The 25,211-nt window shown below is 37.1% G+C and overlaps 3 protein-coding genes across 5 annotated transcripts in view; 1 reads left to right on the forward strand and 2 right to left on the reverse strand.

The window, feature by feature from the left end:
* Positions 1 to 15,500, forward strand: part of LOC115691203 (nuclear pore complex protein NUP205) — a 31,647-nt gene extending 16,147 nt beyond the window's left edge. Inside the window, exons 19-45 of one of the 3 annotated variants that reach the window (XM_030617782.2) lie at positions 1,163 to 1,360; positions 4,211 to 4,329; positions 4,671 to 4,821; positions 4,945 to 5,057; positions 5,151 to 5,232; positions 5,372 to 5,458; positions 5,571 to 5,648; positions 6,476 to 6,670; positions 7,678 to 7,770; positions 7,851 to 7,964; positions 8,083 to 8,253; positions 8,464 to 8,519; positions 8,594 to 8,666; positions 8,739 to 8,929; positions 9,015 to 9,138; positions 9,245 to 9,322; positions 10,333 to 10,497; positions 11,177 to 11,341; positions 11,420 to 11,557; positions 12,840 to 12,983; positions 13,136 to 13,258; positions 13,339 to 13,434; positions 13,526 to 13,660; positions 13,877 to 13,977; positions 14,680 to 14,799; positions 14,881 to 15,013; positions 15,124 to 15,500. In XM_030617782.2, the coding sequence (XP_030473642.2) occupies positions 1,163 to 1,360; positions 4,211 to 4,329; positions 4,671 to 4,821; positions 4,945 to 5,057; positions 5,151 to 5,232; positions 5,372 to 5,458; positions 5,571 to 5,648; positions 6,476 to 6,670; positions 7,678 to 7,770; positions 7,851 to 7,964; positions 8,083 to 8,253; positions 8,464 to 8,519; positions 8,594 to 8,666; positions 8,739 to 8,929; positions 9,015 to 9,138; positions 9,245 to 9,322; positions 10,333 to 10,497; positions 11,177 to 11,341; positions 11,420 to 11,557; positions 12,840 to 12,983; positions 13,136 to 13,258; positions 13,339 to 13,434; positions 13,526 to 13,660; positions 13,877 to 13,977; positions 14,680 to 14,799; positions 14,881 to 15,013; positions 15,124 to 15,207 (3,327 nt within the window). In that variant the 3' untranslated portion in view covers positions 15,208 to 15,500. The remainder of the gene's footprint in view (positions 1 to 1,162; positions 1,361 to 4,210; positions 4,330 to 4,670; positions 4,822 to 4,944; positions 5,058 to 5,150; positions 5,233 to 5,371; positions 5,459 to 5,570; positions 5,649 to 6,475; positions 6,671 to 7,677; positions 7,771 to 7,850; positions 7,965 to 8,082; positions 8,254 to 8,463; positions 8,520 to 8,593; positions 8,667 to 8,738; positions 8,930 to 9,014; positions 9,139 to 9,244; positions 9,323 to 10,332; positions 10,498 to 11,176; positions 11,342 to 11,419; positions 11,558 to 12,839; positions 12,984 to 13,135; positions 13,259 to 13,338; positions 13,435 to 13,525; positions 13,661 to 13,876; positions 13,978 to 14,679; positions 14,800 to 14,880; positions 15,014 to 15,123) is intronic. The other 2 variants (XM_030617784.2, XM_056306214.1) reach the window with 2 other exon arrangements.
* On the reverse strand, positions 15,465 to 17,973 carry LOC115691205 (heme oxygenase 1, chloroplastic-like). The gene is made up of 4 exons (XM_030617787.2): positions 17,527 to 17,973; positions 16,333 to 16,556; positions 15,802 to 15,909; positions 15,465 to 15,693 (listed from the first exon to the last, which is right to left on the reverse strand). The coding sequence occupies exons 1-4, from the start codon at positions 17,888 to 17,890 to the stop codon at positions 15,589 to 15,591; spliced, it is 801 nt and encodes a 266-aa protein (XP_030473647.2). The 5' UTR covers positions 17,891 to 17,973; the 3' UTR covers positions 15,465 to 15,588.
* A 1,492-nt stretch (positions 17,974 to 19,465) lies between these two features.
* On the reverse strand, positions 19,466 to 23,038 carry LOC115691202 (SPX domain-containing protein 1-like). Its single transcript, XM_030617781.2, has 3 exons — positions 22,452 to 23,038; positions 20,755 to 20,881; positions 19,466 to 20,051 (listed from the first exon to the last, which is right to left on the reverse strand). The coding sequence occupies exons 1-3, from the start codon at positions 22,734 to 22,736 to the stop codon at positions 19,642 to 19,644; spliced, it is 822 nt and encodes a 273-aa protein (XP_030473641.1). The 5' UTR covers positions 22,737 to 23,038; the 3' UTR covers positions 19,466 to 19,641.
* Positions 23,039 to 25,211: the final 2,173 nt, after the last annotated feature.

Consider the following 25,211-nt stretch of genomic DNA (forward strand, 5'->3'; position numbering starts at 1 on the left):
CAGTTGAGAGCATAATGGCTATTACTCATGTCAACTTGGACATCGTCTATAGGTTGCATATCTTACCTGGTTATTGTGTAATTCTCATGTGCTTATGTATTTTTTTTTCAATAGAACGAAAAAAAAACTGTAACTGAGTGCAGTGTCGGAGGTATCAAGAACCATTTAAATTTTGCATTCTCATGAGTCAGGTCATCCACATAGTGAAGCTGATTTCACATCTTGCAGAGAAGATATTTCCCTTCTATATAGATATCTGCTGCCATTTTGTTTCCTATTAAGGATTACATACTCTCTTCTCTTGGAAATGGCCCTGGTGAATTGCCCATGCCTGTGGAACTTGCTGGTGGAAAACCCTCCTCACCAAATGAAGCTAGTTTAATGCCTAAATTGCCTGACCCTTAGTGGATCTGTTCCCGGACTTGTATATAATGCACAATCTGTTGTTCACTGCCAACAACTCCTAAATAGCTTCCAAAAAAGTGCTCTTCCCAACAACTGAGAGCAAATAAGTTAAGTTGCAAAATCACAATTGTTTAGTGAATGGTTACCTTTTGGATTTCTCACTTCAAGATCCTTAATAACATCTTAATTCTTGTCTTCCATTTTGTTTTCCCATGTGATTTTTCCATCTGCTAGTACAACATCTACTTCTTTTCTGCTTTAGTCTCCTTTTGTTGGTTTTTACACTTCCTTTTTTCTTCTTGTTGGTTTTCTTAGAATTCTTTCCATCAATGTGCTCAACTTCAACGGAAAAACTCAGTGGATCTGCTTGCACAACAGAACAAATCTTAGATGGATTCTTGGCTTTGGTTCTTGTTGGGCTTAATTCTGCGTCTCTTCCTCTATGAATTGCAACTATTTCTTCATTTTCATTGCATCGTTGAGTGAACCGGCAAGTAAAATGGAAAATTTTTTACGTGGATTATTGGCTTTTGGTTCTTATTGCTGGGCTTGATTCAGTGCCACTTTCCCCCATTGCAATTACCTCTTACATGATCCTCTTTCTTGCAGCAAGTGGATAGATTTTATTTTATGCTACTTTATTTTTTTAAATTGGAAGGGGGGGGGGGGGGGGTATTTGCTTGAACTTGCACTCATTTCTTGACTTAAATTTACAAATATTACATAGAACAGTTCTTGATCAAACTTATTCTGGCAGGATTTTATGAGTGGGAAGACTGTCTTCCGGAATGTCATGAGCGTTCTTCTGCCTGGAGTAAATTCAATTATTGCAGAACGAACTAGTCAAACTTACGGTCAACTCCTTGAGAAGGCTGTGCAACTTTGCCTAGAAATTATTGTTCTTGTTTTGGAGAAGGATCTGAATCTTTCTGACTTTTGGCGTCCCTTATACCAGGTAAGATCTTAACATTTCCGATGTAGCTTGTTTAAGGCTTCCTTCTTTGCATGGTTACCTTTCCTATTTTCTCATTTTTATAGTATATTTTCTGTGTCGATGGAGTTACCTCTACATTGAGTGAATAAATCCACTTAATATTTCAGGTGCTACACCAACTTATTTTCATTTTTTTCCATTGTTTATTTTTGCAGTACTTTTCTTTTGTAATTTGATTTTATGAAATTTTAGATTATCTTTTTAAAAGCAAATTAAACTTTTTCATTTCAGAATAGGACAATGGAAAAAATTATTTATATCTTAAAAAGTCAATATTTATATGTCATTAAAGTTTTTAGGTATTTTTCATTAAAGTCAAATTGTGTAAGTCCCGAGATTTGATATTGTATTGTCGGAAGGGTTTTTAGCTTCCAACGAATTAAACTACTATATATTGGTTCTGATAAATCTATTTTAAGGGCCTTTTAATAACATATTAAGCATGTAAATGGCTTGAAGCACTTAGTGTAATTACAACCTGGATCTTTTTCTTGTTTAAGGGTCCATTTGTTTACACTTCAAAATAAGCAAAAATTAATCTTTTACCCCGCCAAAATTTGAAATATTATTTGAGTTCGAAAATTATGAAAAATTACATTTGAATCTAAGCATCAACATTTTGTTGTTTCGAGAGATTTTGATAGTGCTTGGGCTGTAGATTTGGATTTGTAAAAAACAAAAAGTAAAAGTCAATCCAGATAGACTCTAAGTGTCCATTTGTTTGAAGGAAAATTGTTTCCAGGAAATTGTTATTTGACTTTTCAGTGTTTGGATGACAGAAAATTAGTTGATTTACAGAAACGTTTCGATTGGATTGAAAGCAATAAGCTTAGATTGGGGTAAAACGAATTTCTCTTCTGACAAGAAGGAAATCACTTTTCCTAAACCACCAAATAAGTGAAAACTAACTATTTTCCTTGGACATGATTTCCATGGAAAATATTTTCCTTCATAATGAAGTTTTCAGTGAAACAATTGCACCCTAAGTCCGATTTCATCTATAAAATATCTATATCGTAATTAGGAATTAGTTGCTGGGTATATATGAAATGAGGTGCTAAGGGTTTTTATGAGTGTCCCTATTCTCTGTAAATAGTACTCTTATGCATGGTAGCTAAAATCGCGATGTGGCTCATAAAATAGATGATTTTTATGGGCCAAATCATGAAGACTGAGTCGACTTTCTTCAAAACATTTTATGGTTAAAATCAAAGTAAAATCGCGAGTTGACTCAGTAAACTCAGTACACTTGCTCTGAATCAATTGCTGCTTTTCTTCTGTGAAGAATTTACCTGGACTTTTGAGCTTCTTAAAGCCAAAAAAGGCCCAAAAGCTTTTAAAATAAAATAAACCCATGAGAAGAATCAATGAAACACAAAGTAAATAAGAAAACAAGTAAACCCCCTTTTCACAAACAAGTCAGGGCACAAAATTAAAGGGCTCTATTTTCTTGCTCTCTATCTCTCTCTCTCAACTCCATCTCCGTGCATCTTCCATCCATGACTATTTCAAGATTCTGTCTCTTACTTTTGGATGTAATCTTGTAAGGAGTTTTATCTCCTTCCTTTGTCACAATATTTCATCAATCTTTCCTCTTAAATAATTAAACAAATGAAAACTTTCGAAAATTTTTATTTTCATTTACTTATACCTAATAATGTAATTGTGGTGTGAAAATTTACCATGTAATTTACTTTTACGGCTGAATTTAATTGTTTAAAATATTATAACTAACTTTTAAAGAGACCGAATAGTTTCCTTCAACAATTTTATAAATTTTTGAAATCTTATGATTTGATTTTACCGAAGACTCATCGATCCTTGGTGAAAATGTGAGTTTGACAACTTTCCTCTTATGTATTCTTGACGTAAGCCATTTAAGTAACCACACAGTTGTTTCTGATTCTTTATTCCTCTGTCTTGCAAGCCTGAAATCTTAACTTGGTATCAAAGGAGGCAAGAGAGAGGAACCAACGCCCTAATCACAGTTTTGACCCAGTGGCCATGAGAGAGAGAGAGAGAGAGAGAGAGAGAGAGAGAGAGAGAGAGAGAGGGTGGGGGGGGGGGGGGTGAGGGGGAGGGTCCCCCGTCTCCCTTTTACTTATGAAAATAAGAGTGTCCTAGCGATTAATAGAGTGCAAAAAACTCATGCATCTGGGAAAACTGATCAAGCAAAAATTTCTATTTCTTTTTTCATTACCAACTGTAGCTCAACAAGGGCGATAAGTGTGCTAGTTAACAATTCCATAAAAACTATGACATCATGACCTGGATGTAACATATTATGCCACTGTGATGATCTGTGGAAATCTATCCAATTTTTTCTTTTACAATCGGTAACTTTCCCGCCTCTTGTAGTAACTCTGGATTTCTTGTGAAGTATTCTCTCTTTTTTACACAGTTGTTCGGTTTCTTAATGCCTATGCCTATGGCACTATAGAAAAGCCCAATGTCAAAGCAACTTAGTTTTATGTTCTGTTTTTTGGTTCTGGTAGATTATTTTAAATTGATGAGACATCTAGTGAGGCATGCAAAAAATGTCAGATATTAGCTTCTATACTTGGGATCTTTAATACTGGTACCTATCTGGGCCTTGACTATCGGCTTTCTACAAAGCTTGTGCTTGCTCAGTTAATCTTGGGAATTGAGAAATTTAAAGGAGACTGCTGAGCTTGGATGTCTGTATGTTTTTTGTTTGCATTTGACTAAAAAAGTCTAGCGTTATGAAGGAACTGTTGCCTCTTGCTAGTTTTTTGAAATTATTTTGTGAACGCCACCAAGGACTCATTGTTCAGCCTTAACATTTTGCAGCCTTTGGACATTATTCTATCGCAAGACCATAATCAAGTTACTGCCCTACTGGAGTACGTCAGATATGATTTTCAACCACAAATTCAGCTTTGCTCTATCAGAATAATGAGCATCTTGAGGTATCCTCCTTTCTCTTTCTGAACAAATTATTTCTGGTTCAGAGTTTTCTCTTCTATTTAGAATCAGTAGCAGTATGTTTGAGTGGCAGTGTTATATTTAACACTAGCCATGCATAGTGGGGTTAATGGCTTAGTTGGACTTTTCTGTATCATGTGTAGGGAACCGTAGAGTTTGAGTTTCAACAACATAGATTTTTGTACTTATTGGGTTAAGAATTGGTTGGTGTTATGGTGGTGGCTGTTGGGTGGAAAGCCATTATTTCATGCAGCAGTGTTTGTTGGCATTGTCATTAGCATCTCTACCTGTCATAATGACCTCCAATGTGATTTTTCTGTGGCAGTTCTCGCATGGTTGGGCTTGTACAGTTACTCCTTAAATCAAATGCTGCTAATTGTCTGGTGGAGGATTATGCAGCTTGCCTTGAGTTGCGGTCAGAGGAGTCCCAGATTATAGAGAACAGCAGTAATGATCCTGGTGTTCTTATAATGCAGGTCTTGCTTTTTTTGGTTTTACTTCATCTGAAAGAGCAGTTGTTTGTAACTTAGTCCTTTTATCATTTAGAAAAAGAAGAGAAAGATACAATTTTTCCTTACTTTCTTCTTTATCTTTTGTAGGTTTTAGTTGATAATATTAGTCGGCCTGCTCCAAATATTGCACATTTACTGCTGAAGTTTGATCTTGACGGCCCTGTTGAGCGGACTATGCTGCAGCCGAAGTTTCATTACAGGTACATCGCAGAAAATATGCTGCATCATTTCTTTCTTTTTCTAATGTCATCTTGGTTTGGTTTCATTTATAATGCTTCTGAACTTTAATGTAGTTGCTTGAAGGTCATACTTGAAATTCTGGAGAAACTTCAAAAACCAGATGTGAATGCACTTCTTCATGAATTTGGCTTTCAGGTTAGCTTTGTTTGATCGTGGTTTGCCATGTGGGGAAAAGAGTAAAATTATGCCTTGGCACTTAATATTTTGGCCAGAATTTTGTTGTTAGTTAGAGCCTTCCAATTTGTTTTAGATTCTTTTCTTTTTGCTTTTGTAGCTCCTTTATGAACTCTGCTTGGATCCAGTTACAAGTGGTCCTACCGTGGAATTACTCAGCACCAAAAGATACCAGTTTTTTGTGAAGGTGTGAGATTATTTTGTATTTTGATCTTGCATAAACTGTAGCGTTAAAAAGTTCTGCCTCTGCAAATATTTGACCTTTACCCTCAAAATCTCACTTCTGTGCTTCATTGCAGCACCTGGATACAATTGGTGTTGCTCCACTACCTAAACGCAGCAGCAACCAGGCCCTTCGCATTAGTTCCCTTCATCAGGTTTGTATCTATGACCCCAATCATTATGTTGTTGGAGATTTTGGTGAAGGTTAAATTGTTCATGTGGTGAGGTTCCACGAATATCCAGGCCATGGGAACATCATGCCTAATACATGCTGGAATCTAAATTTTTCTCTCTGATGAAGTTCAGTTTTTTCTGTACTGCACTAGTTCGGCATTTTTTTTTTCTTTTTCCTATTTTTCCAGGGGTAGCACTTTAATGCTCGTCACTACTTGCTTTGCCATGCCTATACTGACTTCTCAGTTGCTGTTTATTGCAACAAATCAAATTGCATTTTCAGTGGATGGCTATATATGTTTGATGAGCTTGAGGTGCATAAAGTGACCTTGTTATGCTAGAAGCACTATCAATCAGGATTTTCTCACGTTTCATTTTTATAAATTGTGTCAGACATCTGATAAATTGTTTTAACCTCATTGAACATCTATGATATACTGAGTTTTGACATGTTGCTCCTTAAGTGTTAAGCAAGTGATACTCCTTTTTTTAATTTGGTGTACTTTTTGCTGATTCATGGAGAAAAGTCTTCTCTAATATATACCTGTGGCTTGCACAACATAGAAACATGCTTGGACGATATGCATTTTTGAATCATTGATCTAATTAGCATTTGGAAATATTGTCCATCTTCACCCAAATGCATGCTCAGTGTATGGTTCATGTGTTGTGGAATTAGTTGCATAGTTAATGCTTTCTTCAAGGTGCTGGATATCTTTGTCTCTGGGTGATGGTGATTGAATCTTGAAGGCTTAATTAAGTTCAAGTGTTCTTAATGCCAATGTTTAACCTGCTCTTATGTTTCTAGAGAGCGTGGCTGCTAAAGCTTCTAGCTTTGGAGTTGCATGCTGCTGACATGAGTAGCACCACTCATAGAGAGGTGTGCCAGAGAATCCTTGCTCATCTGTTTGGTCAGCAAACTACTGATCTTGGAGGAGATCCTGTCATTGCTTGTCAAAATGATGCAGAACACATTGGAACTAGTGCTGTTGATAAAAATAAGGTATTGAGAGCCTTCATCTGATTTTATGACCTCGATATCTGGTTTCTGCGATCTATCGATTTTTGTTTCTTAGAGCTTGGTTGGAATATGCTAAATGCTTTGTATACCTCTTAATCTCACATATTGCACTTGAACTGTCTGTGCTCCATATATCTAACTGTAATGAACATGAAAGTTAATAGGTTGTTTTCATGTACTGCTGAGCTATTGCATTGCATGAAGGCTGAACGTAGAACCGGTTTCCTTAGAAATTAGTTAAAGAAATTATTGTAATCCACCTGTATATAGGTATCTTACGATTATTACATTATTTATCAAACTGTGCATATGCCTAATAGCTTAAGCTTTTTATCATTTAACAGTGGTCGCACAATGTTGTAGATGTGGTTTATAGACCAACACTAATATACGCTGTACAGTTTAATTGATCATCTTTTTCATCATCATTTTGGTTCCCAAATTTTTTTAAATTGTTAACTTTTTTTTATCATTTGGCAGTGGTCCCACAATGTTGTAGATGGTATTAGGTATCTAAAGAATGTTTTGTAGATCCAACACTATTATATGCCGTACAGTTTAATTGATCCACTTTTTCATCATCTTTTTGGTTCCAGATTTTGTTGAAATCATTCATTTAAGTGTCTCCTGCAACTTACTCAGCTGGAGAACCTTACGTCGCAATATTTTAACAATAATCTTTCCCGACGTAAGTCACTGGATCAATATTCCCTAAAAATAGGGTAGAAAACGACATCATTGAAAACATAATTTGCTCCATATTGAAATTGGGTTTAAATTGAGTGCGAACGAAACCCTAGCCCTATAAATGGGTGTTACACTCATCCAGTTTAATCATAAAAATTCTTTGATTGCCCTGACAACTGATCTTAGATATGATATCATAATCGATCAGGAGGTTCTATCATAATAACAGAAAGAGTCTTTCATCCATCTTCTCTCCAAATTTACTGTGAACCTAATATACTCTTCCTGGAACTGAAACTCAGGTTCTAGAGTTGCTTGAGGTTCTCCAGTTTAGATCTCCTGATACCACGACAAAGCTTTCTCAGGTTGTTACGAGTGGAAAATATCAAGTTATGGTGAGTCTTCAGACCCTTGGAATCATAGTTTTTGTGACATTTATTCCTCTAAGCTGCATTTGACATTATATGTATGATAGGCTGAGGAGATACTCATAAATCCAGCAACTTCAGAAAAAGGTGGAATCTATTATTACACTGAGCGTGGTGATCGCCTGATTGACCTTGCCTCATTAAGTGACAAGCTCTGGCAGGTCAGTCATTCACTGGCAGGGTTACTCTGTGAGACCCAACCTCTTCTATTCCTGAGCTGGGCTTTACTTATTTCTGCTGATAAATTTTTTCTGGTGCTCATATTTCTTGCTGTGCCAGAAGTTTAATGTTGTTCATCCTCAGTTGAATAGCCTTGGCAGTGAACCTGAACTAAATGAAGTAAGAGAGACTATTCAAGTGTTGTTGCGATGGGCATGGAAGTACAACAAAAACCTTGAGGAACAAGCTGCACAACTTCATATGCTTACTGGATGGTCGCATATTGTGGAGGTCCTTGTTTCCCTCTACATCTCCTTGTACCACTATGACCTTTTGCAGCAATGGATACACTAGATGCACCTCTTCCGATGATTAAACCTTCCAAAATTTGCACTCATATATGGTCTTCGCAAGTCTATAGCAGTTTTCAAAAGTACACCTGGGATTGTCTTTCCTTCTTAGCCAATATGGTTTTGATGCATCCATCTGTTGGTTTTGTAGATCTCTGCATCTAGAAGATTGTCGCTACTAGAAAATCGATCGGAGAACTTATATCAGTGAGCATCCTCATTATTAATTGTGCTTGTTTTTCACTCATATAGAAGTTTAATAACTGCTTTGGTCATTACAGGGTGCTTGATGCCACCCTGAGTGCTTCAGCCTCTCCAGACTGTTCACTGAAGATGGCATTTGTATTGAGCCAGGTAGAATCTGAACCTTCAGCTCAGTGCAAGTTGGCTTTATAATAGTTGACAATTTTTTTGATGGTCATATAGGTTGCTCTCACATGCATGGCTAAGCTGCGGGATGAAAGATTTCTGAGCCCTGATAGTCTTAGTGCCGATGGTTTTACATGTCTTGATATGATCATGGTAAAACAATTGTCAAATGGTGCTTGTCACTCAATATTATTTAAGCTCACCATAGCAATATTAAGAAGAGAATCATCAGAACCCTTGAGGAGACGGTATGTTGCAACTGAAGGAAATTGATTTTGCTTCTTCATTTTCTTTAGCTGTTAACCGGACTTCCACCTCACATATTTTGTTCAGGCAATATGCATTGCTCCTCAGTTATTTTCAGTACTGCCAGCATGTGCTTGACCCAGATGTTCCAGCAAAAGTTCTTGGATGCTTAGTTGATGAGCAGGATGGTGATGATATGGATCTCCAAAAGGTTTCCACCTTTCTACATTCACGATGAAACCCTTACGAGTTTGTGATCAGCTTTTGCTTGGAGCAATAAAGTTCCTGCTTGAGTAGTTTTTATATTTTTCTTTCAGCTTGATAAAGAACAGCTAGAATTGGCTCGTGCAAACTTTTCTATCATCAAGAAGGAAGCCCAAGGTATCCTTGATCTGGTGAGTAGTTGTTTGACGACTAGGGTTATGAGGATTTGTTTGTGAGAACCTCAAATCAGAGTAAAGTTTGTTAAAGGGCATATCATATCCACTTAGATGACGTATATTAGAAGACATATAGTAAATCTCAATGGATTTCATTTGCTATGCTTTGACCCGTTGATTATCTAAACCCAAGGAATTTGCTACGTTCTCTTCATCATGAACACTATCGACATGATTAGGAGTGGGGGAAATTCTTTATGGCTTATGAACTTGCTATTTTGCTCTTCATCAATGCAAATGATAAGGAAGTTTAGGATCCTTATGTACTTCATTGATGATTCACAATTGATCCATCTTCTTTGCAAACTTTTATCTTTGTTTTTTGGTCTTGCGATAGCAGAACATTACTTAAACTTGAAAGTAAATTCTATAAAATGACAACAAGGTTGATGATGCTTTATGATACAGAATGCTAGGTTAAGCATTGATCCACACAAAATGAGCATTGATGAGAATGCTACATTGGATTGATAGGTGCTTAAGGAAAGATATGATTCTGATTGAGTGTACTTGAGAAAAGGTTGGTGTGACAACAATTAGGTTTAAGATAAGAGAACCTCATTCGAGGTGGCTTATTCATTTGGAATGGTCGCCATTTAATTCTCGTGAGAAGATCTTAAAAGACATGGCATATGGAAAGATCTCATGTATTTGGACCTTTTTGAAGACTTGAAAGAAAATAAACGGAATTTCTTAAGAGGATCCATCTAGCAGACGCCACTTAGTGAGATAAGACTTGTTGGTTGTTGCTGCTACTAAGCTGCGCTACAATCCTGTACAAGAACGGCAACAACAAAGAAATTTTGTCCCACACAAATATAACCTTGTCAAGTTTAATAATTCTTGTATTCCATCTCCTGTATGATTATCAACGTGGACATTGTTTTATCATTGTCACTTTTATTGGTCCTTAGAGTTGTTCCTTCTGTTGTTTCCCTATTTATTTTATTGGTTGCAATCTTCAGGTGATAAAGGATGCGAGTCAAGGCAGTGAACCTGGGAAAACAATAGCATTCTACGTTTTGGATGCACTTGTTTGTATAGATCATGATAGATATTTTTTGAACCAACTCCAAAGCAGGGGATTCTTGAGGTCTTGCTTCATGAACATTACCAATGTGTCTTTCCAGGTTAGTTGGCTTGTAAATTTATATGAAATCTTTTGTAATCTCATGTGAGTCACTATAGTATGAGCTATAAATTACACTATAAAGGGTATTTTCATTCTATGTCTCTATCCATTCAGATAAATAGAGGGATAATCGATGTCATATTTTAATTTTGCTTGTTAGCTTTCTTATTCTAAGTTTCTTTACTTGACTTTAATGGGTGACATTGTTCATTTGTTTACTTTTGGCATTGGACGTGAAATGGACAGCCAGAAAGGGGGTTTGTGCTGTGCTTCACCTGTAAAAGTTTCTGTATCAATGGTGTTGTTAATTGTACTATATATTAAATACAGGATTTTTTTTTGACTATCAGAATATTACCATATAGTGAATTGTATTGTCTTCGGCTAAAATATTTAATAAAAAGAAGTCTCTCAGTCCTAAATTGAAATCTGGACTTAATTTTGCAATGTCAGCATCTGGCATTTCCTGCTCTTTGGTTCATTCTCATGGTTGATGCATTCCATGTGAAGTTGTTTCAGTACCCCATGTTAAAAATTTGAAGCTTTCTTTCTTGAAATCACAGACTCTATTGTCACGACTGTTATTGATGATGCTTTCCTCTAGTCCAATTACATAAGTCATCTCTCCAAGTAAGTGTCGGAGTTATATTTTAAAGGTTTTTTTCTCCTCCTGTTAGGACGGTGGTCATTCCCTTGACTCGATGCAAAGAGCGTGTACTCTTGAGGCTGAACTTGCTTTTCTTTTGAGAATCAGCAACAAATATGGCAAATCTGGGGCCCAGGTTTTGTTATCCATGGGTGCCTTGGAGCATATTTCCTCAAGCAAGGCAGTGAGTATGCAGGTGATGTATCTTATAATTTGCTTATTCTGGGTATTTTTATCATTATGTTCTTTTAAGCTAACATAAATCCTGTGTCAGGGATCCCGAAGGCTTGTAGACTCTAAGAATCGAAGTTATGTGGCTGCTGAAGTTGACAAACAGCGAATGGTCGTCACTCCCATTTTACGATTAGTGTTCTCTCTAACATCACTGGTAGAAAAATCTGATATTTTTGAGGTCAGTGAATTTCTTTTATCCTAACAGTTCCAATTCTTTGAATGTCCACTTCGCCAAAGAGTGTAGTTACTGATATTCAGCTACTAATGAATTGGCAGGTTTTATATTATAAAGATAATTTCCTCTTTACAGCCTCTTTTGCAGTTTTTATAGAGCAAATTCTATAGAGAATATATAAATTACCAACGTTTTAAGGTTACTAACTCTTATGGCATATCAAATTACTTATCTTAATTTGAGTGACTTAACAACTTTTGTCTGATTAAGTTTTCTACTTTTTGAGGTCACTGACTTTTGTTTGATTTTTTCCAAATTACCAATTTGTAATAACTGATCAAGTTTTTATTTGCATAGTTTACCAAAGGTCTATTTACATATGTAACCTATTTTTCGAAATTTACTTCCTATAATTAATAACGTTAATTTGAGTGAGTTCATATCTGATTCAGTTAAATAACCAACTGGCACCACGTTACCAGCGCTTATTTGAATAGTTCGCTGACATATATTTGATTGTTTTCAAATTACGAACTTTTGTAAAATTTCATTATGTCACTGTCATCAAGTGGAAAACAAAGCAATGTAAAATTTAAACATCACTTTTGATATTGAACATACAACCAAAATGTGATGCTCAAAACTTTCACGCCACAATGGACTACATCATATGTGATGATTCTAGACCTTGATTGTGAGTTTTCTAATGCACTTAAGGCTCAAATGACCAAAATAAAATGTTTATGCCTATTGTGACTACTCTGACTCCGTTTGTTTCGTGGAAAATCAACAATTTGGAAAATATTTTCCTAACTTTAATCATTGTTATCTCTTACAAAAAACGAGTCAATGAAAAATAATTTCATTATTAACAATAATTTTTGCCTATACATTTTTGTTGATAATGAGAATATTTTCCATTACCTCTTTTCCTAAGAGATGTAAATGATCAAAATTAGGAAATTTTTTTCCAAATCATTGATATTCCGTGAAACAAACGAAGCCTAAAAAATGTTTAGCACTTCAATTGTGATTTTCCTCATTGACCACCCCTATGTTGCAGTGAAACCAACAACCGAGTCTGCAAGTTAAATGCTACAGTTTCCCATTTTATTGATGATGCTTTTTGAGTTGCATGCAAATTAACAAAGAGTGCTCGTTCTTCCTGAATACCTACATAGCTATCTGAAGCTTGGCGTGATGCCACGATGCTCCTGTTGAATTTGTCTAGTTCAATCACATTTTTTTTGTTTGTCAACATATTGCTTTTGTTTATCTGTAATAGGTGAAGAATAAAATTGTCCGTGAGATTATAGATTTTGTTAGAGGACATCAACTACTCTTTGATCAAGTTCTTTGGCAAGATATTTCTGCTGGTGATGAACTGACAATTGAGCAGATGAATCTTGTAGTTGGTATCCTAAGTAAGGTAATGACCTTTTTAATGTATTGTGTGGCTGATAGCTTAATGCATTCAACTTCGCTTCATTGAATCATGTATAAGTTTTAGCTAATTCTCATTAGCTGTTGCATTGACCAGCCTGTAATTATCTTTAAGAAATCTTCTCTTTTTTAACATAGGTTTGGCCTTTCGAAGAGATTGATGAGTGCGGTTTTGTCCAAGCACTTTTTGCCATGATGCGTGCTCTCTTTTCTTTTGAATCTGGCGTTCCTAGTTTTGCTCAACAAGTATGTGTTCTTGAGGTAATCTTATTGTACTTCTACATATGATGAAATATCTTATTAATCTGACCTAGTTGTTTGATTCTATTTGGCATGGACAGAGTCAAAAGAAGTCAGAGTTGAGCTCATTTCGGCTATGCTTTAGCCTGATGTCTTATCTATATTATCTCGTCACTAAAAAGATGCTACGACTGCAGGTATATATGTGGAAATCTTTATCGCTGAAGATATGTTTGTAGATTTTATCAGGTTGATAGAACTTTTATTGACCAGAATGTCTCGTTGTAGGTTTCTGATGGTGGTGATTACCGTACTGCTGCTGCATCACTACAACCTACCTTGACATTACTTGCATCTCTTCTTAATTCTGGGACAAGTGCACTTGAGAGAGCAGCTGAGGAGAAGTCCTTGCTTTTAATGAAGGTGTACTTAGGCAAAAGACATAACTAATATAGCTCGCTCGCTCTCTCTCTCTCTCTCTCTCTCTCTCTCTCTCAAGCGTGTCTTGTGTTCCTACAAGTGGCCAGAATACAGTTACCTTGTAAATATTGCTATCGAAACAATTGTTGCTGTCTGTTATGGTGGTGGTCGGTCGGTCGATTGTCTTGTTCTTATTATCTATGTGTTTTGCAAGTGCAGATTCAAAACATAAATGAACTGTCAAGACAGGAGGTGGATGAAATCATTAACATGTGTCTTCAAAGAGACACACTTTCAGCATATGACAACCTGCAGAAAAGGTATCTACCATGTAAATGAAAGTGTGTACAATCTAGATTTTTGTAGCAAGGATTTTCCTTTATCCAAAGCATCTTGTCATGTGGTGTTTTGATGTTTTGGAAACTATGACAAAGATGGATAACTGTTATATGTTTATGACAAGTTATGCTTGTTACAGTTTTTGAAGGATTTAATAACCAAAACAAATGCAAGGAATTGAAATATGAAAGTATAATTAACATACTAAATTTTGAGAACCAAGAATCAATTTTTATGATTCTAGGAGGGGATGAATGATCTTCATGTATATATGCTATGAGGCCTTCCCAGAAATCTACCATGTAGCTAGAGTTGTTCCAATTTTGCTGTCCTACGCCCTTCTTGTTATCCTTACATCACATATAGTGACAAGGAATGGGTTGACTTCAGAGTAATTTTAAACTTATCGGAAATATCTTTAATAGAAGCCATGATTAGAATTGTATGGGCATCCACCATTCTTGGAATGGAATAATGATTCCCGTGTTAATGTTTACCTGAGCAACTTCTGTGTTTGTGATTTGCTACTTCTGTGTTTGTGATTCGCGTGGCTGCAGTCTCACATAATTTCTTTAATCCTTATATGCATTGTTAATCTGTGGTATAAGAATTTGAAGTTGTCTATTGTGGTTTTTGTGTATCAGATATTCTGATAAGTTTCATGATGTTTTCGCTCTCTTCAGGAGGTATATTGCTATGGTAGAAATGTGCCGCATTGCTGGCAATAAAGATCAGCTAATCACTTTGTTGCTTCCACTGGCGGAGCAGGTTCTTAACGTCCTCCTCATCCATTTTAAAGATAGGTACAGACATTGTCCTCTCTCTCTCTCTCTCTCTCTCTCTCTCTCTCTGCCTTGCATATGAACATCCCACTTTCTTGGCAGTTTGCTTTCATCTGACACAATGGGGACTAGTCGAGCAATTTCATACGGTTCCAAGCCTAATTCGGCACAGGATGTATCTCCGTTGTGTGAAGAATTGATTCCAATCTTGGAACGGCTTGAGTTGCTAAACGAGGTATTGCGCATTATTTCTTCATCCTATTTTTCGAAGCCCGGCATATTGGCCGGCCTATGCCTGTTGCTGCTATGGGATCATCTTTTTGACGAGTCTGTTTCTTTTTATAGGAGAAAATAGGTAGCAATCTTAAGGTGTTCCACAGATTAGTGAGTTCCCTCAAGGAAATGTTGATTGAAAAGTTATCATTGTGAAGTTGCTCAAAGAGCTCCAATGGTGGCAGAGCTCCGAGGTCATGGCAATGATCTTTGTAAATATGCAAAGCTAGTGTAATTTAATTACTTAATGTGTCATAATTAGCTTATGTTAGTTGAAATAACACGACTGCAGACATTATAAAATGGCAGCGATCTTTTTGGCTCGGCCAAGTCTGTAACACATTGAAGTCTTCAGCATCTGGCACCGCAATTTTCACTGGTAAAGCAATTCTTGTTGTAACCTGAGTAGAATCTTGGACGTGAATGAATGATGATATATTCTTTCTGAATCTTTACAATCCTTCGGAATGGAAATCCATACGATACACTGTTGTTACAGTCTGGTGACAACATTTAACCCGTGCCCGCGCACGTGCCCTAGTTTTGCACTGGCGACAGTATCAAACGAAGGATGTCTCCTGAGTAATTGAAAGATCTTTCTGTTTCCTCCAAACAATGAGTCTTCTCCTCTCTAGTCCAGCCCTAGGTAACACAAAAAGACAATGTTTTAGTCACCGCAGGAAGGAAAACAGACTGAGAACCAAGAGAGACAATAGAAAAAGCAATTAGAGGGAGAGGCCGGAGCAGCACCAGAGTGATTTTATTGATTTTGTCCCTCAGATTCTGCAAAATCTGCTTGAGCTCACCATCCCACTTGTAGAACTCCAAGACCTTGTTGTTGAGTATCTTCCCAGCAACCTGAAGCATCAGAGTAAGAGGGTTGATTTTCAACACAATCTTGTGCATGTCCCTACTCCTAGTTGTTTATGACTAATTATGCCAATCACAGTTCCTTGAGACAAGTTATGCAACTTTTGAATGTCTTGAACAAGAAAGAAAACAAAGTAATTTAACAGGATTATATAACGCAACTTGCCAATTTAGCATTGGACAAGACTTATGTAGCGGCGTAACAATTCAGGCGCGAGCAAAGCCGGATCGAAACCATATATGATGCTTAACAAAAATGGACATACTAGTAGATACATTGTGTGGCCAACAAAATTGCTTGTACATATATACAATATTACAAGCATATCATTTCAGTTTTTGTGCAGACTTGATTTATCAAAAAAAAGAACATAGATAGACGGAGTAGCAAGTACTATGTTTTTTGTTTACCTTTTTGCCAATCATTCGACCGCCAGCAGTGTGGGCAAAGTAAAAATTGTAAAAGTGGCAGATGAAGGCAGGAAAGTCGTTCTCTGACAATTCTTGAAGATAACATGCATAGTCCACACCTGGACCAGATGGCCCTGGGATTCCATGGCCTTGGCCTTTGAACCACTCAAGGTCTTTCCCCAATTGCTCAGATCTTTCCAGGCCAGTGTTTCTCAATTCAGCATCTGGAAATCAAACGAAAAAGAGTAAGAGCCGAATAGAATCCAAAACGATTCACCAAACTGATGAAGGGATGTGGTCTAATATATAATCTAATTTGAAAGAAAATTGTTTTCGAGAAATTTTCTTCTGACTTTCCGATTTTTGGATGTAGAAAACTAATTGATCTTAGATTGGGGAAGAAAGAAATCACTTTCGCTAAACCACCAAACAAATGAAAATTAACTATTTTCTTTGAAAATGATTTCCATGGAAAACATTTTCTTTTATTATGAATTTTTTAGTGAAATAAACGCATTGCAAGATCTGTTTGTGTTCATCAAAGATGCATTCTCAAGGAATGAATCACTGTAGGCATAATCTAATCTAGATAGAAATTATGAAGCGAAGTATCAAATTTATAAAACGTGAGTCGAAAATCGAATTGAATAGTAAAATTCGACAGAGCTCTCAAGTTAGTTTCTATTTCTAAATTGGCATATATCTTTAGGTAGAAAACATCATGATATTATACATTTTAAATTGGAGAGTTATGTCATAATAAGTTTTTTTTTTATCTCTTTTCCCTCACATGCGTCCAAACTATATTTTATATCATTTCTTTATTTCTCTCATAATTATTTAAATCCCTTCTTTTTTCCTTGATCACTCCATCCCAACTTAATGTAAGAGAGAGAAGGAGCAATTTAGCCTAACATTACACGAAACCCATAGAAATCAGAGACAATAATCCCCGCTAGCCCATCTAGATCGATCCTGCTTCCATTCGACACATCGAATTTGACAGGATCGAAATCTCACAAACTCGACAAACTCTGTACAAAAAGAATCACTTTTTCATCAAATAGTGAAAGAAAAGGAAAAAAGGAGGTCTCACCAAACATTTCAACCTACCCACACAAATCTGTTTGGCCCACAAAGGCAAAAATCAAATTGGACTCCTCTGGCAATCAAGAATCAGAAAGATGAACTCACAGTAAGGGAAATCAGGCTTGTCAACAATGCCCTCAAGTGCATCATACACCAGCTTGCTCTCCACAAGAAACCTCAGATACCCATCCACGGTTGGCTCCCACTTGGAGACCGACCTCTCCTCTGGCCCCTTCACTTCCTTCTCTCCCTCTCTTGCCTGCTCTCTGGTGTGCAGTTTCATCGACACCATCCTCATCTCATCCACAAATTCCTTGGCCTGTGATGTCATCTTTTTGAGATGGAAGGAAAATGGCTTTGTGATGTTGGTGTCTTGATGAGTTATGATCTGCCCATATGCATATATAGCGTGTGAAGAAGCTGTTGATGTTTGAAAATATGGTGGGGAAATAAGACTAAGAAATGACATTTGGTCATCGCTTGAGATTTTCCACAGACAGGTTTGGCCTTGCCTTCACGGCAAAGAGATAAGCAAAGAAACTTTATATGTTGAGAAAGAATAATCCATCGCTATGATATAAATAACAGTAAGATGAACTGTTTTGCTAACTTGGATGTGGACAACTTGCTTCATTAGGGTATTTAAACTGCAACCTACCATTAATTTATGAAATGTATCTCCTCAGAGATGCTTTTTAGTTCAAGGGTCAGTGCTAATGATATCATAATTGGAGGATTTCCAAAAGATAATTCAATTATTAAAGGCGTACAGGTGCAGATACTCTTGCCAGAATAGAAGTCTTGCTGCATTCGTTTCTTGGACAGACAACTTGTCGCGAACTCACGCTCTCCGCAAGTAAATTATAAAGATAAAGAAATTGCATCAACTGTGAGATGTTATGCTGGCAAATCTTGTTGTGTCTTTTGTTGTGCGCGCACCGTTACAGACCGATGCTTTGTGTAAATAGTATGCGAAATGAACTACAATAACCAATCATCGACTAACCTTCAAACATTTTATTTCATAATCCATATCCTAATCGCAAGGCACATTACTTAGATCCCACGTAAAAGATATGGAATTTCGGTGACTTCCAATTAGGAAACGAATCCACAATCCTCAAGACTCCTAAATTGAGCATTATGCATCGTCACCTCACCTCGTTTTGTCACCATGCTGTTTGTTTGCCTTGGTGTGCTTCTGGAAGGTGTGTTAATGACAGTCGTTGACCCTCGAGTAAGTATTTGAAAGAAATCTGAAAGTAGTAAGTCATATAGCCTACAAATTGTGTTTCGTTTTATAATCTGAAAGTAGTAAAGATAGTATAACAATCGTACTATATTGTTATCAGGGCGTTGTTGTGGTACCGACGGCCAATAATTACTGCAAAATGGAGTGTCCCAAGAGATTTTTTGGTCAGTATCCCGAGACATTCAAGCGACAAGCTTGCTCAATCCCCAGATTTGATCAATTCGTTATGAATCTATAGAGTAATGTTTTAGGGCTAAGGCACAGGGACACCAACCCGCTTATCTACAACTCCAGCAGGTTCTTGTGCGATGCTGTCGTGGAGTTCCTCTTTCAATGTCAATCAGCAAACACTGAATTTTTCTGAGCGTCTATACGGCGGAGGAAGGAGAAGGAACGTGACCTTGAGATCACTTTTGAAGACCTTAGTTCGGGTATATAAAGATAAAGGCTTTCCTCACGCAGAGGAGTAAAAGCCTGAGATGTATACAACCAAGGAAAACTTAGATGGTGATGCACAAAAATACAATACCAGGGAGATGCTCGTCCTTCAAATTACATTAACATAAACTTCAGAAAAGCTCAAGACAGGTTTTTTATGGTTGAATGATCTATCCATCTTGCAAGGAAGGAACGAGCTGACCTTAGCATTATCTTGTGCACATAGCAATATTTGAAGGAGGGTATTCAGATTTCAACGACAAATAAGTTCCATAAGAAGAAAACTGCATGATATCCTCCTTCTGCAAGATAGAAGTTACAACAGTCTGAAGGATTCTTATGCACAAACCTACCGGTATGTAATAACTTTTCCATATATTTCAGCATCCTCTTACACAACTGTCAGTGTATAAATCATGCATCTATGATGCATGCAAGGAAAAAAGGGAAAAATAGAAGTGTAACACAATGCATTTGCCAAACAAATGTTACTGCTATTTGGCAGCTTGCTCAAGAACAGGGATTTTATGTCATGTTTCGTCGAATCCCTGACTCTGCAAGGGTGGTAAAGAGAACACACTCACAGTCGAGCTTCCACTGCGGATTTCCTTCAGAACCCTTAATGCTGACACAGTGCTCTTCATGTACAAGCTCTCCATTGGCTTGATCTCTATGAGTTCTTTGTTCGCATTAAACATATTGCCACTCCCATTTGAGGTGGAAGCTGTCAGATCATACTGTTCACTTGCATCAGAGACCTCAGATGAATCTGGGGTTTCATTATTAGGGAAGAGGTGATCGAGCATGCTCTCGCACTCTTTCACAAGTTTGTAAAGCAGATCAGTGGTGAAGAATGGCTGTTGCGAGACCTTTTGTATGAAGGGCAAGCGAATGAGAGCTCCTGTCCTCTTGTCATACTTCTTCAGGATTTTCACCAGTCCTGTTTAAGACAGCATGAGTTATTGATCTCAGATTAAATCATGCGACACAACACAATTCCTGACAATGCTCCAATTACTTATAATTACTTGATGGAAACACTTCTGTGTTACGTCATATAGAACCACTGAGGAACCAGAAGATCGCTTTGCCTTACTGGCCTTCTACTTAACATCACAAAAGACAAAGAAATGAAAATCTGTTACATGATTCCTCCATATGACCACAATTTGGTGAATTAGCAAATTTTACCAATTCATAGAGCTAAACTTTGTCATCAAGCGTCAGATGGCAAGCCAGTATCTCATGACGCGAGCCATCTACCAACAAAGCTACAATACCACCAAATGAAATCTAGGTTTGCCTAGCGTTAGCATAAAAGATCAATTGCTATCTGAGACAATATTCTTTTAAAAGAACTGGGAAAAAAGCCGACCAAAAAATTTGTGGGCCAAATACTAGCAGAATCGCACACAAGATAACAACTTGACAAGTTGAACCAGTGGTAACATCTATTTTGTCTCTTAATTCCTTAAACCATGGTGGATGACTCAATCGATATGTAAGAAATATATAGGAAAATGATTACAGCTTGAGTTCTGCTGTGAGTGGGGTAAACAGAACGTAGATACTAGTCTACCTTGACAAGAATGCCATGAAAAATGATCAACTCAAAAGGGCCCAGGTCAGAGAGAAAATGGTACCTGTATAGTTGAGGGCACTATAATTCTCTAACAAAACCATCTCCCCGTGGAAGTCTACAATTTCCTTCCTAATTTTTATCATCTCTGCGCTAACATTCTCTGATTCAGCGACCCTATCTTGTAATTCCTGCATCAGATAATATAAGGCACAAGAGTCAATTATCCTCTCCCAGTATGCTTCAGCAATCTCTTTGCATACTTCTCCCTTTAATTTCAGTATCTAAAACATGGATCAGTTTTGCCTAACACTTCCATCTTTTACGAGGAGACTAATCATTACAATTACATTGAAGAACATATAAAGACACATCTCAATTCCTATATTCAAACTGAATTAGAGGACCCCACAGCAGAAAACCGTTAGTTGCTGCTCACCAATTAAGGGTGGCTTAGGCTTTTAACCTGCAACTACAGTTGAATTTACACTTCAAAGGTGACACCTTTCCTAGCAACTTTTAGCCAGAAAGAGTAAAATTCAGAAAAACATGTGTTAATCTTATTCCATACACTCTAGAACATTACTTGATATTTTGACATTCCTTTTCAAAAGTCAAAAGCTGGGAGAGACTAGCTTCTATTTCTGGTTTACTTGGAACTGCTAGCCATAGAGATTTTCATTGCCTTTTGGTGTCAAATTTGAAATCGACGACGCTTTTTGCTGCCCTTCCAAGTTCTAACAGCGTTTGTCCCATCATCACCATGTTTAGCTTAAATTACTTAGTAAATTTACGGTCACACAATCAAAGTATAGGAACAAATTGAATCTGTCCCTAATAAGTGTTCAAGTCTGTCCACTTTATGTGATCCAAGATGGTTGCACTGTTTCCCAAATTTATCGCTCTTTCAAAAGTCATAAATGTATTTAGCCGATAACTTCTTGTTGACTCTAGGCAGCTTAATACTAGAGCAGTCTAACCACACCATAATAAACAAAAATATTTTTCTTGTTCCATTTTAAACAAGAATATCACTGAGTTTACTCTCCACTGTATAGAGAAAAGGGTAAAAGAGAAACCCGCTATTCTTTAAAACCAGTGAAAGAACATAAGAAAGTGTGCCAACTATGTCTATACCAATCCCAAATAATCTCTCAGGCACGGCCGATGTGGAACTTGAAGACCAAGCTGCAGAAAGGCAATCTTTTTTATAACCTAGGGGCGCGACCTTAATTAGCCGGCAACTTGGAGGAGAACTCGCACAGCAACCCACTGCCATGGCTCCCCACTTATTCCAATGGCAAGACTCGAACCCACAACCATTGGTTCCCGAGCGGAAAGCATGGAATCATCCTTACTACTGCTCAATCCCCAGGGCAGCAAACACATTTGGCACAAGCATAACTTGTCGTTTTCTTTTGTCAGTGTTCAGAGCAGTAGACACAAAATCGCACCGGAACCTCGTATAGTCTCACACCACAAGCAAATGATTAAATCACTGGAAAGAGAAAACAAGAAACGCTCGAAAGAGAGCACTTTTTTTTTTGTGGAAAAGCTACCGATTTAGGAATAGAATTAGATGCATTCTAAAGCAAAAAAACTCCATAAATAAGTGCCTTACTATTCATTATGTCCCTAACATAGACATCACATTACCATAAACCAAGTTCTCTCTCTCTGTTCTATTGCCGATTCAAGAAACAACAAAAAATGAAAATGACGCAAAACCGCAAGAACAGAGCAAAGACATAATCGAAGTACCTTCAGTCTGATAATGTACTCCTCCTCCTTCTCGACGAAGAAGGCGTTGAACTTCTCGAGCTCGTCCTCCAGCAGCCGCACGAACTCGACCTCCTCCGCCAGCACGGGATCCAAGCACCAACACCCCGGGGCGTCGGCCCTCCTGGGGCGCTTGATGGGTCTCTCGCCGGGCCTCGGGTGGCTCGACTTCAGCCGCCGCTTGAGCTCCTTGTAGGACAGGAACTTGTCCCGCCACTCGGGCAACGTCACCTCCATCTGGTTGCTCAGGCTCTTGCCGAACTTCATGGCCACGTCCCGGGACGGCCGGTAAACCACCGCGACGGGCGGAGACGGGAAGGCGCCGGAGGGGAGCGGGAGGGGGAAGGGGGAAGGTGGGAGCGAGGCGGAGGAGGAGAGTATAAGTGGAGGAGGGGGAAGGTGAGGGTGAATATTCGTTGGTGGAAGAAATGCGGCGAATATCCTGTGTTCTTGCTTTCTTGGTCAGACGAATATCCTCAGTTCGGTGAAGAGAGTTCACTCCCACCTCAAGAAACAGAACATTATTCAGTTCTCTCGCAAAAGGCATATTTCGACCTCATGCTTAAAGGACACATGAATTTCATATGGAGGAAATACCCACCTAAAAAAAACCCTAGATTATATTCATCGCTACATTCGATACCCTAAATTTTCTCTTTTCGTCCTCTTCGGACCTATCCCATTTATGTAGTAGTGCGATGGTTAGCTTAGATCTGACTGTACCAGACGTTTCTTTTTAGAAAAATAACACAGATGGTCTCTGAACTTTGACTCGATATGCAATATCAACGTAGTATATGAACTTTGGCTCAATGTGCAATGTGGTCCCTGAACTTTTAGTTTGTTCAATGTGGTCCGTGGACTTTTGGTACAAGTTCAATTTAGTCCTTGAACTATATAAAAATGTTCAATGGTGTCCCTGAACTTAAATTAATGGAAGGACAACATTAAATATTTTCATATAATTTAGATATTAAATTGAATATGTACCAATAGTCTCGAGACTACATTGAACAAATTGAAAGTTCGGGGATCACATTATATATTGGGCTAAAGTTAAGGGACCACATTGAACAAATTAAAAGTTCGAGTACCACATTGTACATTGGGTCAAAGTTCATAGACCATTTGTGTCGTTATCCCTTTCTTTTATAGGGCCGATATCAAGAATGTTGTTCATCTAACGATAAACCTAATTCAAACTATAAAGCTACGACACGATCAGACCCAAACGAACAAAACGTTCAATTGAATCGTACCAGTCTCTACTGGGGGTATTACTCATTTTTGTACTTGTTGTTTTATTTTACAATTATTTCTTCAATGAAGAGAAGAAAAAAGAATAGTAGAATACTAAGTAATAATAAGAATTGTCTTAACCCATTCGGAAGGATCACATTTCATAATTTTCTATGGCTGTTTATGTCTTTAGCATGACAACTTAACGAAAGAAATGGCGGAGGAAAGAGGGATAAATGGCCGATACTACTGGAAGGGTTTCTCTCTGGATAATAGGTATTGTAATTGGTATACCTTTGATCGGTTTAATAGGTATTTTCTTTTATGGTTCATACTCCTTGTTGGGTTCATCTATGTAATAATCTAATAGTAAGATGAACTGAGTTGGAGACATGAAAGCTTAAGAAGGCCTTATTAAGCTTTCATAATATGTTGTTAGTATAAATATAAAATAAATATCTTTTCCCAATTTTATGTAAATATTAAATCCAAAAGTCATTATTACTAAATTTTTAATTTAGGCAAAGCATGGTGTTTATGAGATTATCGAGTACTCGATGAATGATATTGAGGGGAAAATGGAAATTTAATTTGTGAAGGCTAATTAATATGTAAGGGATCAAATGTGGATATCCTCTTATTCTTCTGGTCTTGGGCCTTGTGGCCTTTGTTTCCTGTTTGCTTATCTAGGCCTTCACTTTCTTATATGTATACATATGCTTCTTCTGGGCTTTTTATACATTTCATCTGTGTAATTGGAATACATATTTCGGTATAAATTGTTCGTTGAATTGTATCCTATTCCAATAGATCTTCCTCAATCGAACAAAATAAAGACGACATTCTTAGTTCGTATCGTATGTTAATGCGAATTCTTCATTCACATGCGATGCTATCAGTTTGATGGAATCGTGATTTACTTTGAGAATGTTGTCTAAATTCAATTTTTTGATAAAACATATCATTTCTCATGGCAATTATATATTATGTTGGCATTGTAGAGAGAAAAAAAGGGGTCACAATCGTTTGATTTGACTGGTATAAATTACCGCATTAACAACCCTAAAAATATAATTTATGTAACATTTCTTCCGTATTAAGAATCATTAAAATCCGTATAATAGATGGATAGCATGCAGAGTCCGCAATTTTCATAAGTTGTCATTTAATTTCACGTGTAATCTCACAAAAAATTGAGCAAAAGACCGAGACCATCCCAAGCTTGGCAGAGCAATTGTGATGCACATATTAGCATGGATGAGAATAGAATATTGATAGATCATAATTAACAAAAAACATTAAAAACTAACTAAACTGGACAATAATTGTTCCAGTATGATTCTCTCAAACAAGAAAGTCTCCAATTTGCAAAACAGAAGTTGTTTTTTTTTTCCTTAAATATTTCTTTGATTTTTTTTGAAGTTCAGTATGGTAACTTTAAATTGAAGGGTGCATTTATTTCACTGAAAATGATTAATTTTTATTTATTTGGTGGTTTAGGGA

The sequence above is a fragment of the Syzygium oleosum genome, unplaced genomic scaffold (assembly GCF_021117445.2).
Source record: "Syzygium oleosum isolate NSW1041296 unplaced genomic scaffold, Sole_v2.1 Sole_v2.42, whole genome shotgun sequence".
Classification (NCBI taxonomy): Eukaryota; Viridiplantae; Streptophyta; class Magnoliopsida; order Myrtales; family Myrtaceae; genus Syzygium; species Syzygium oleosum.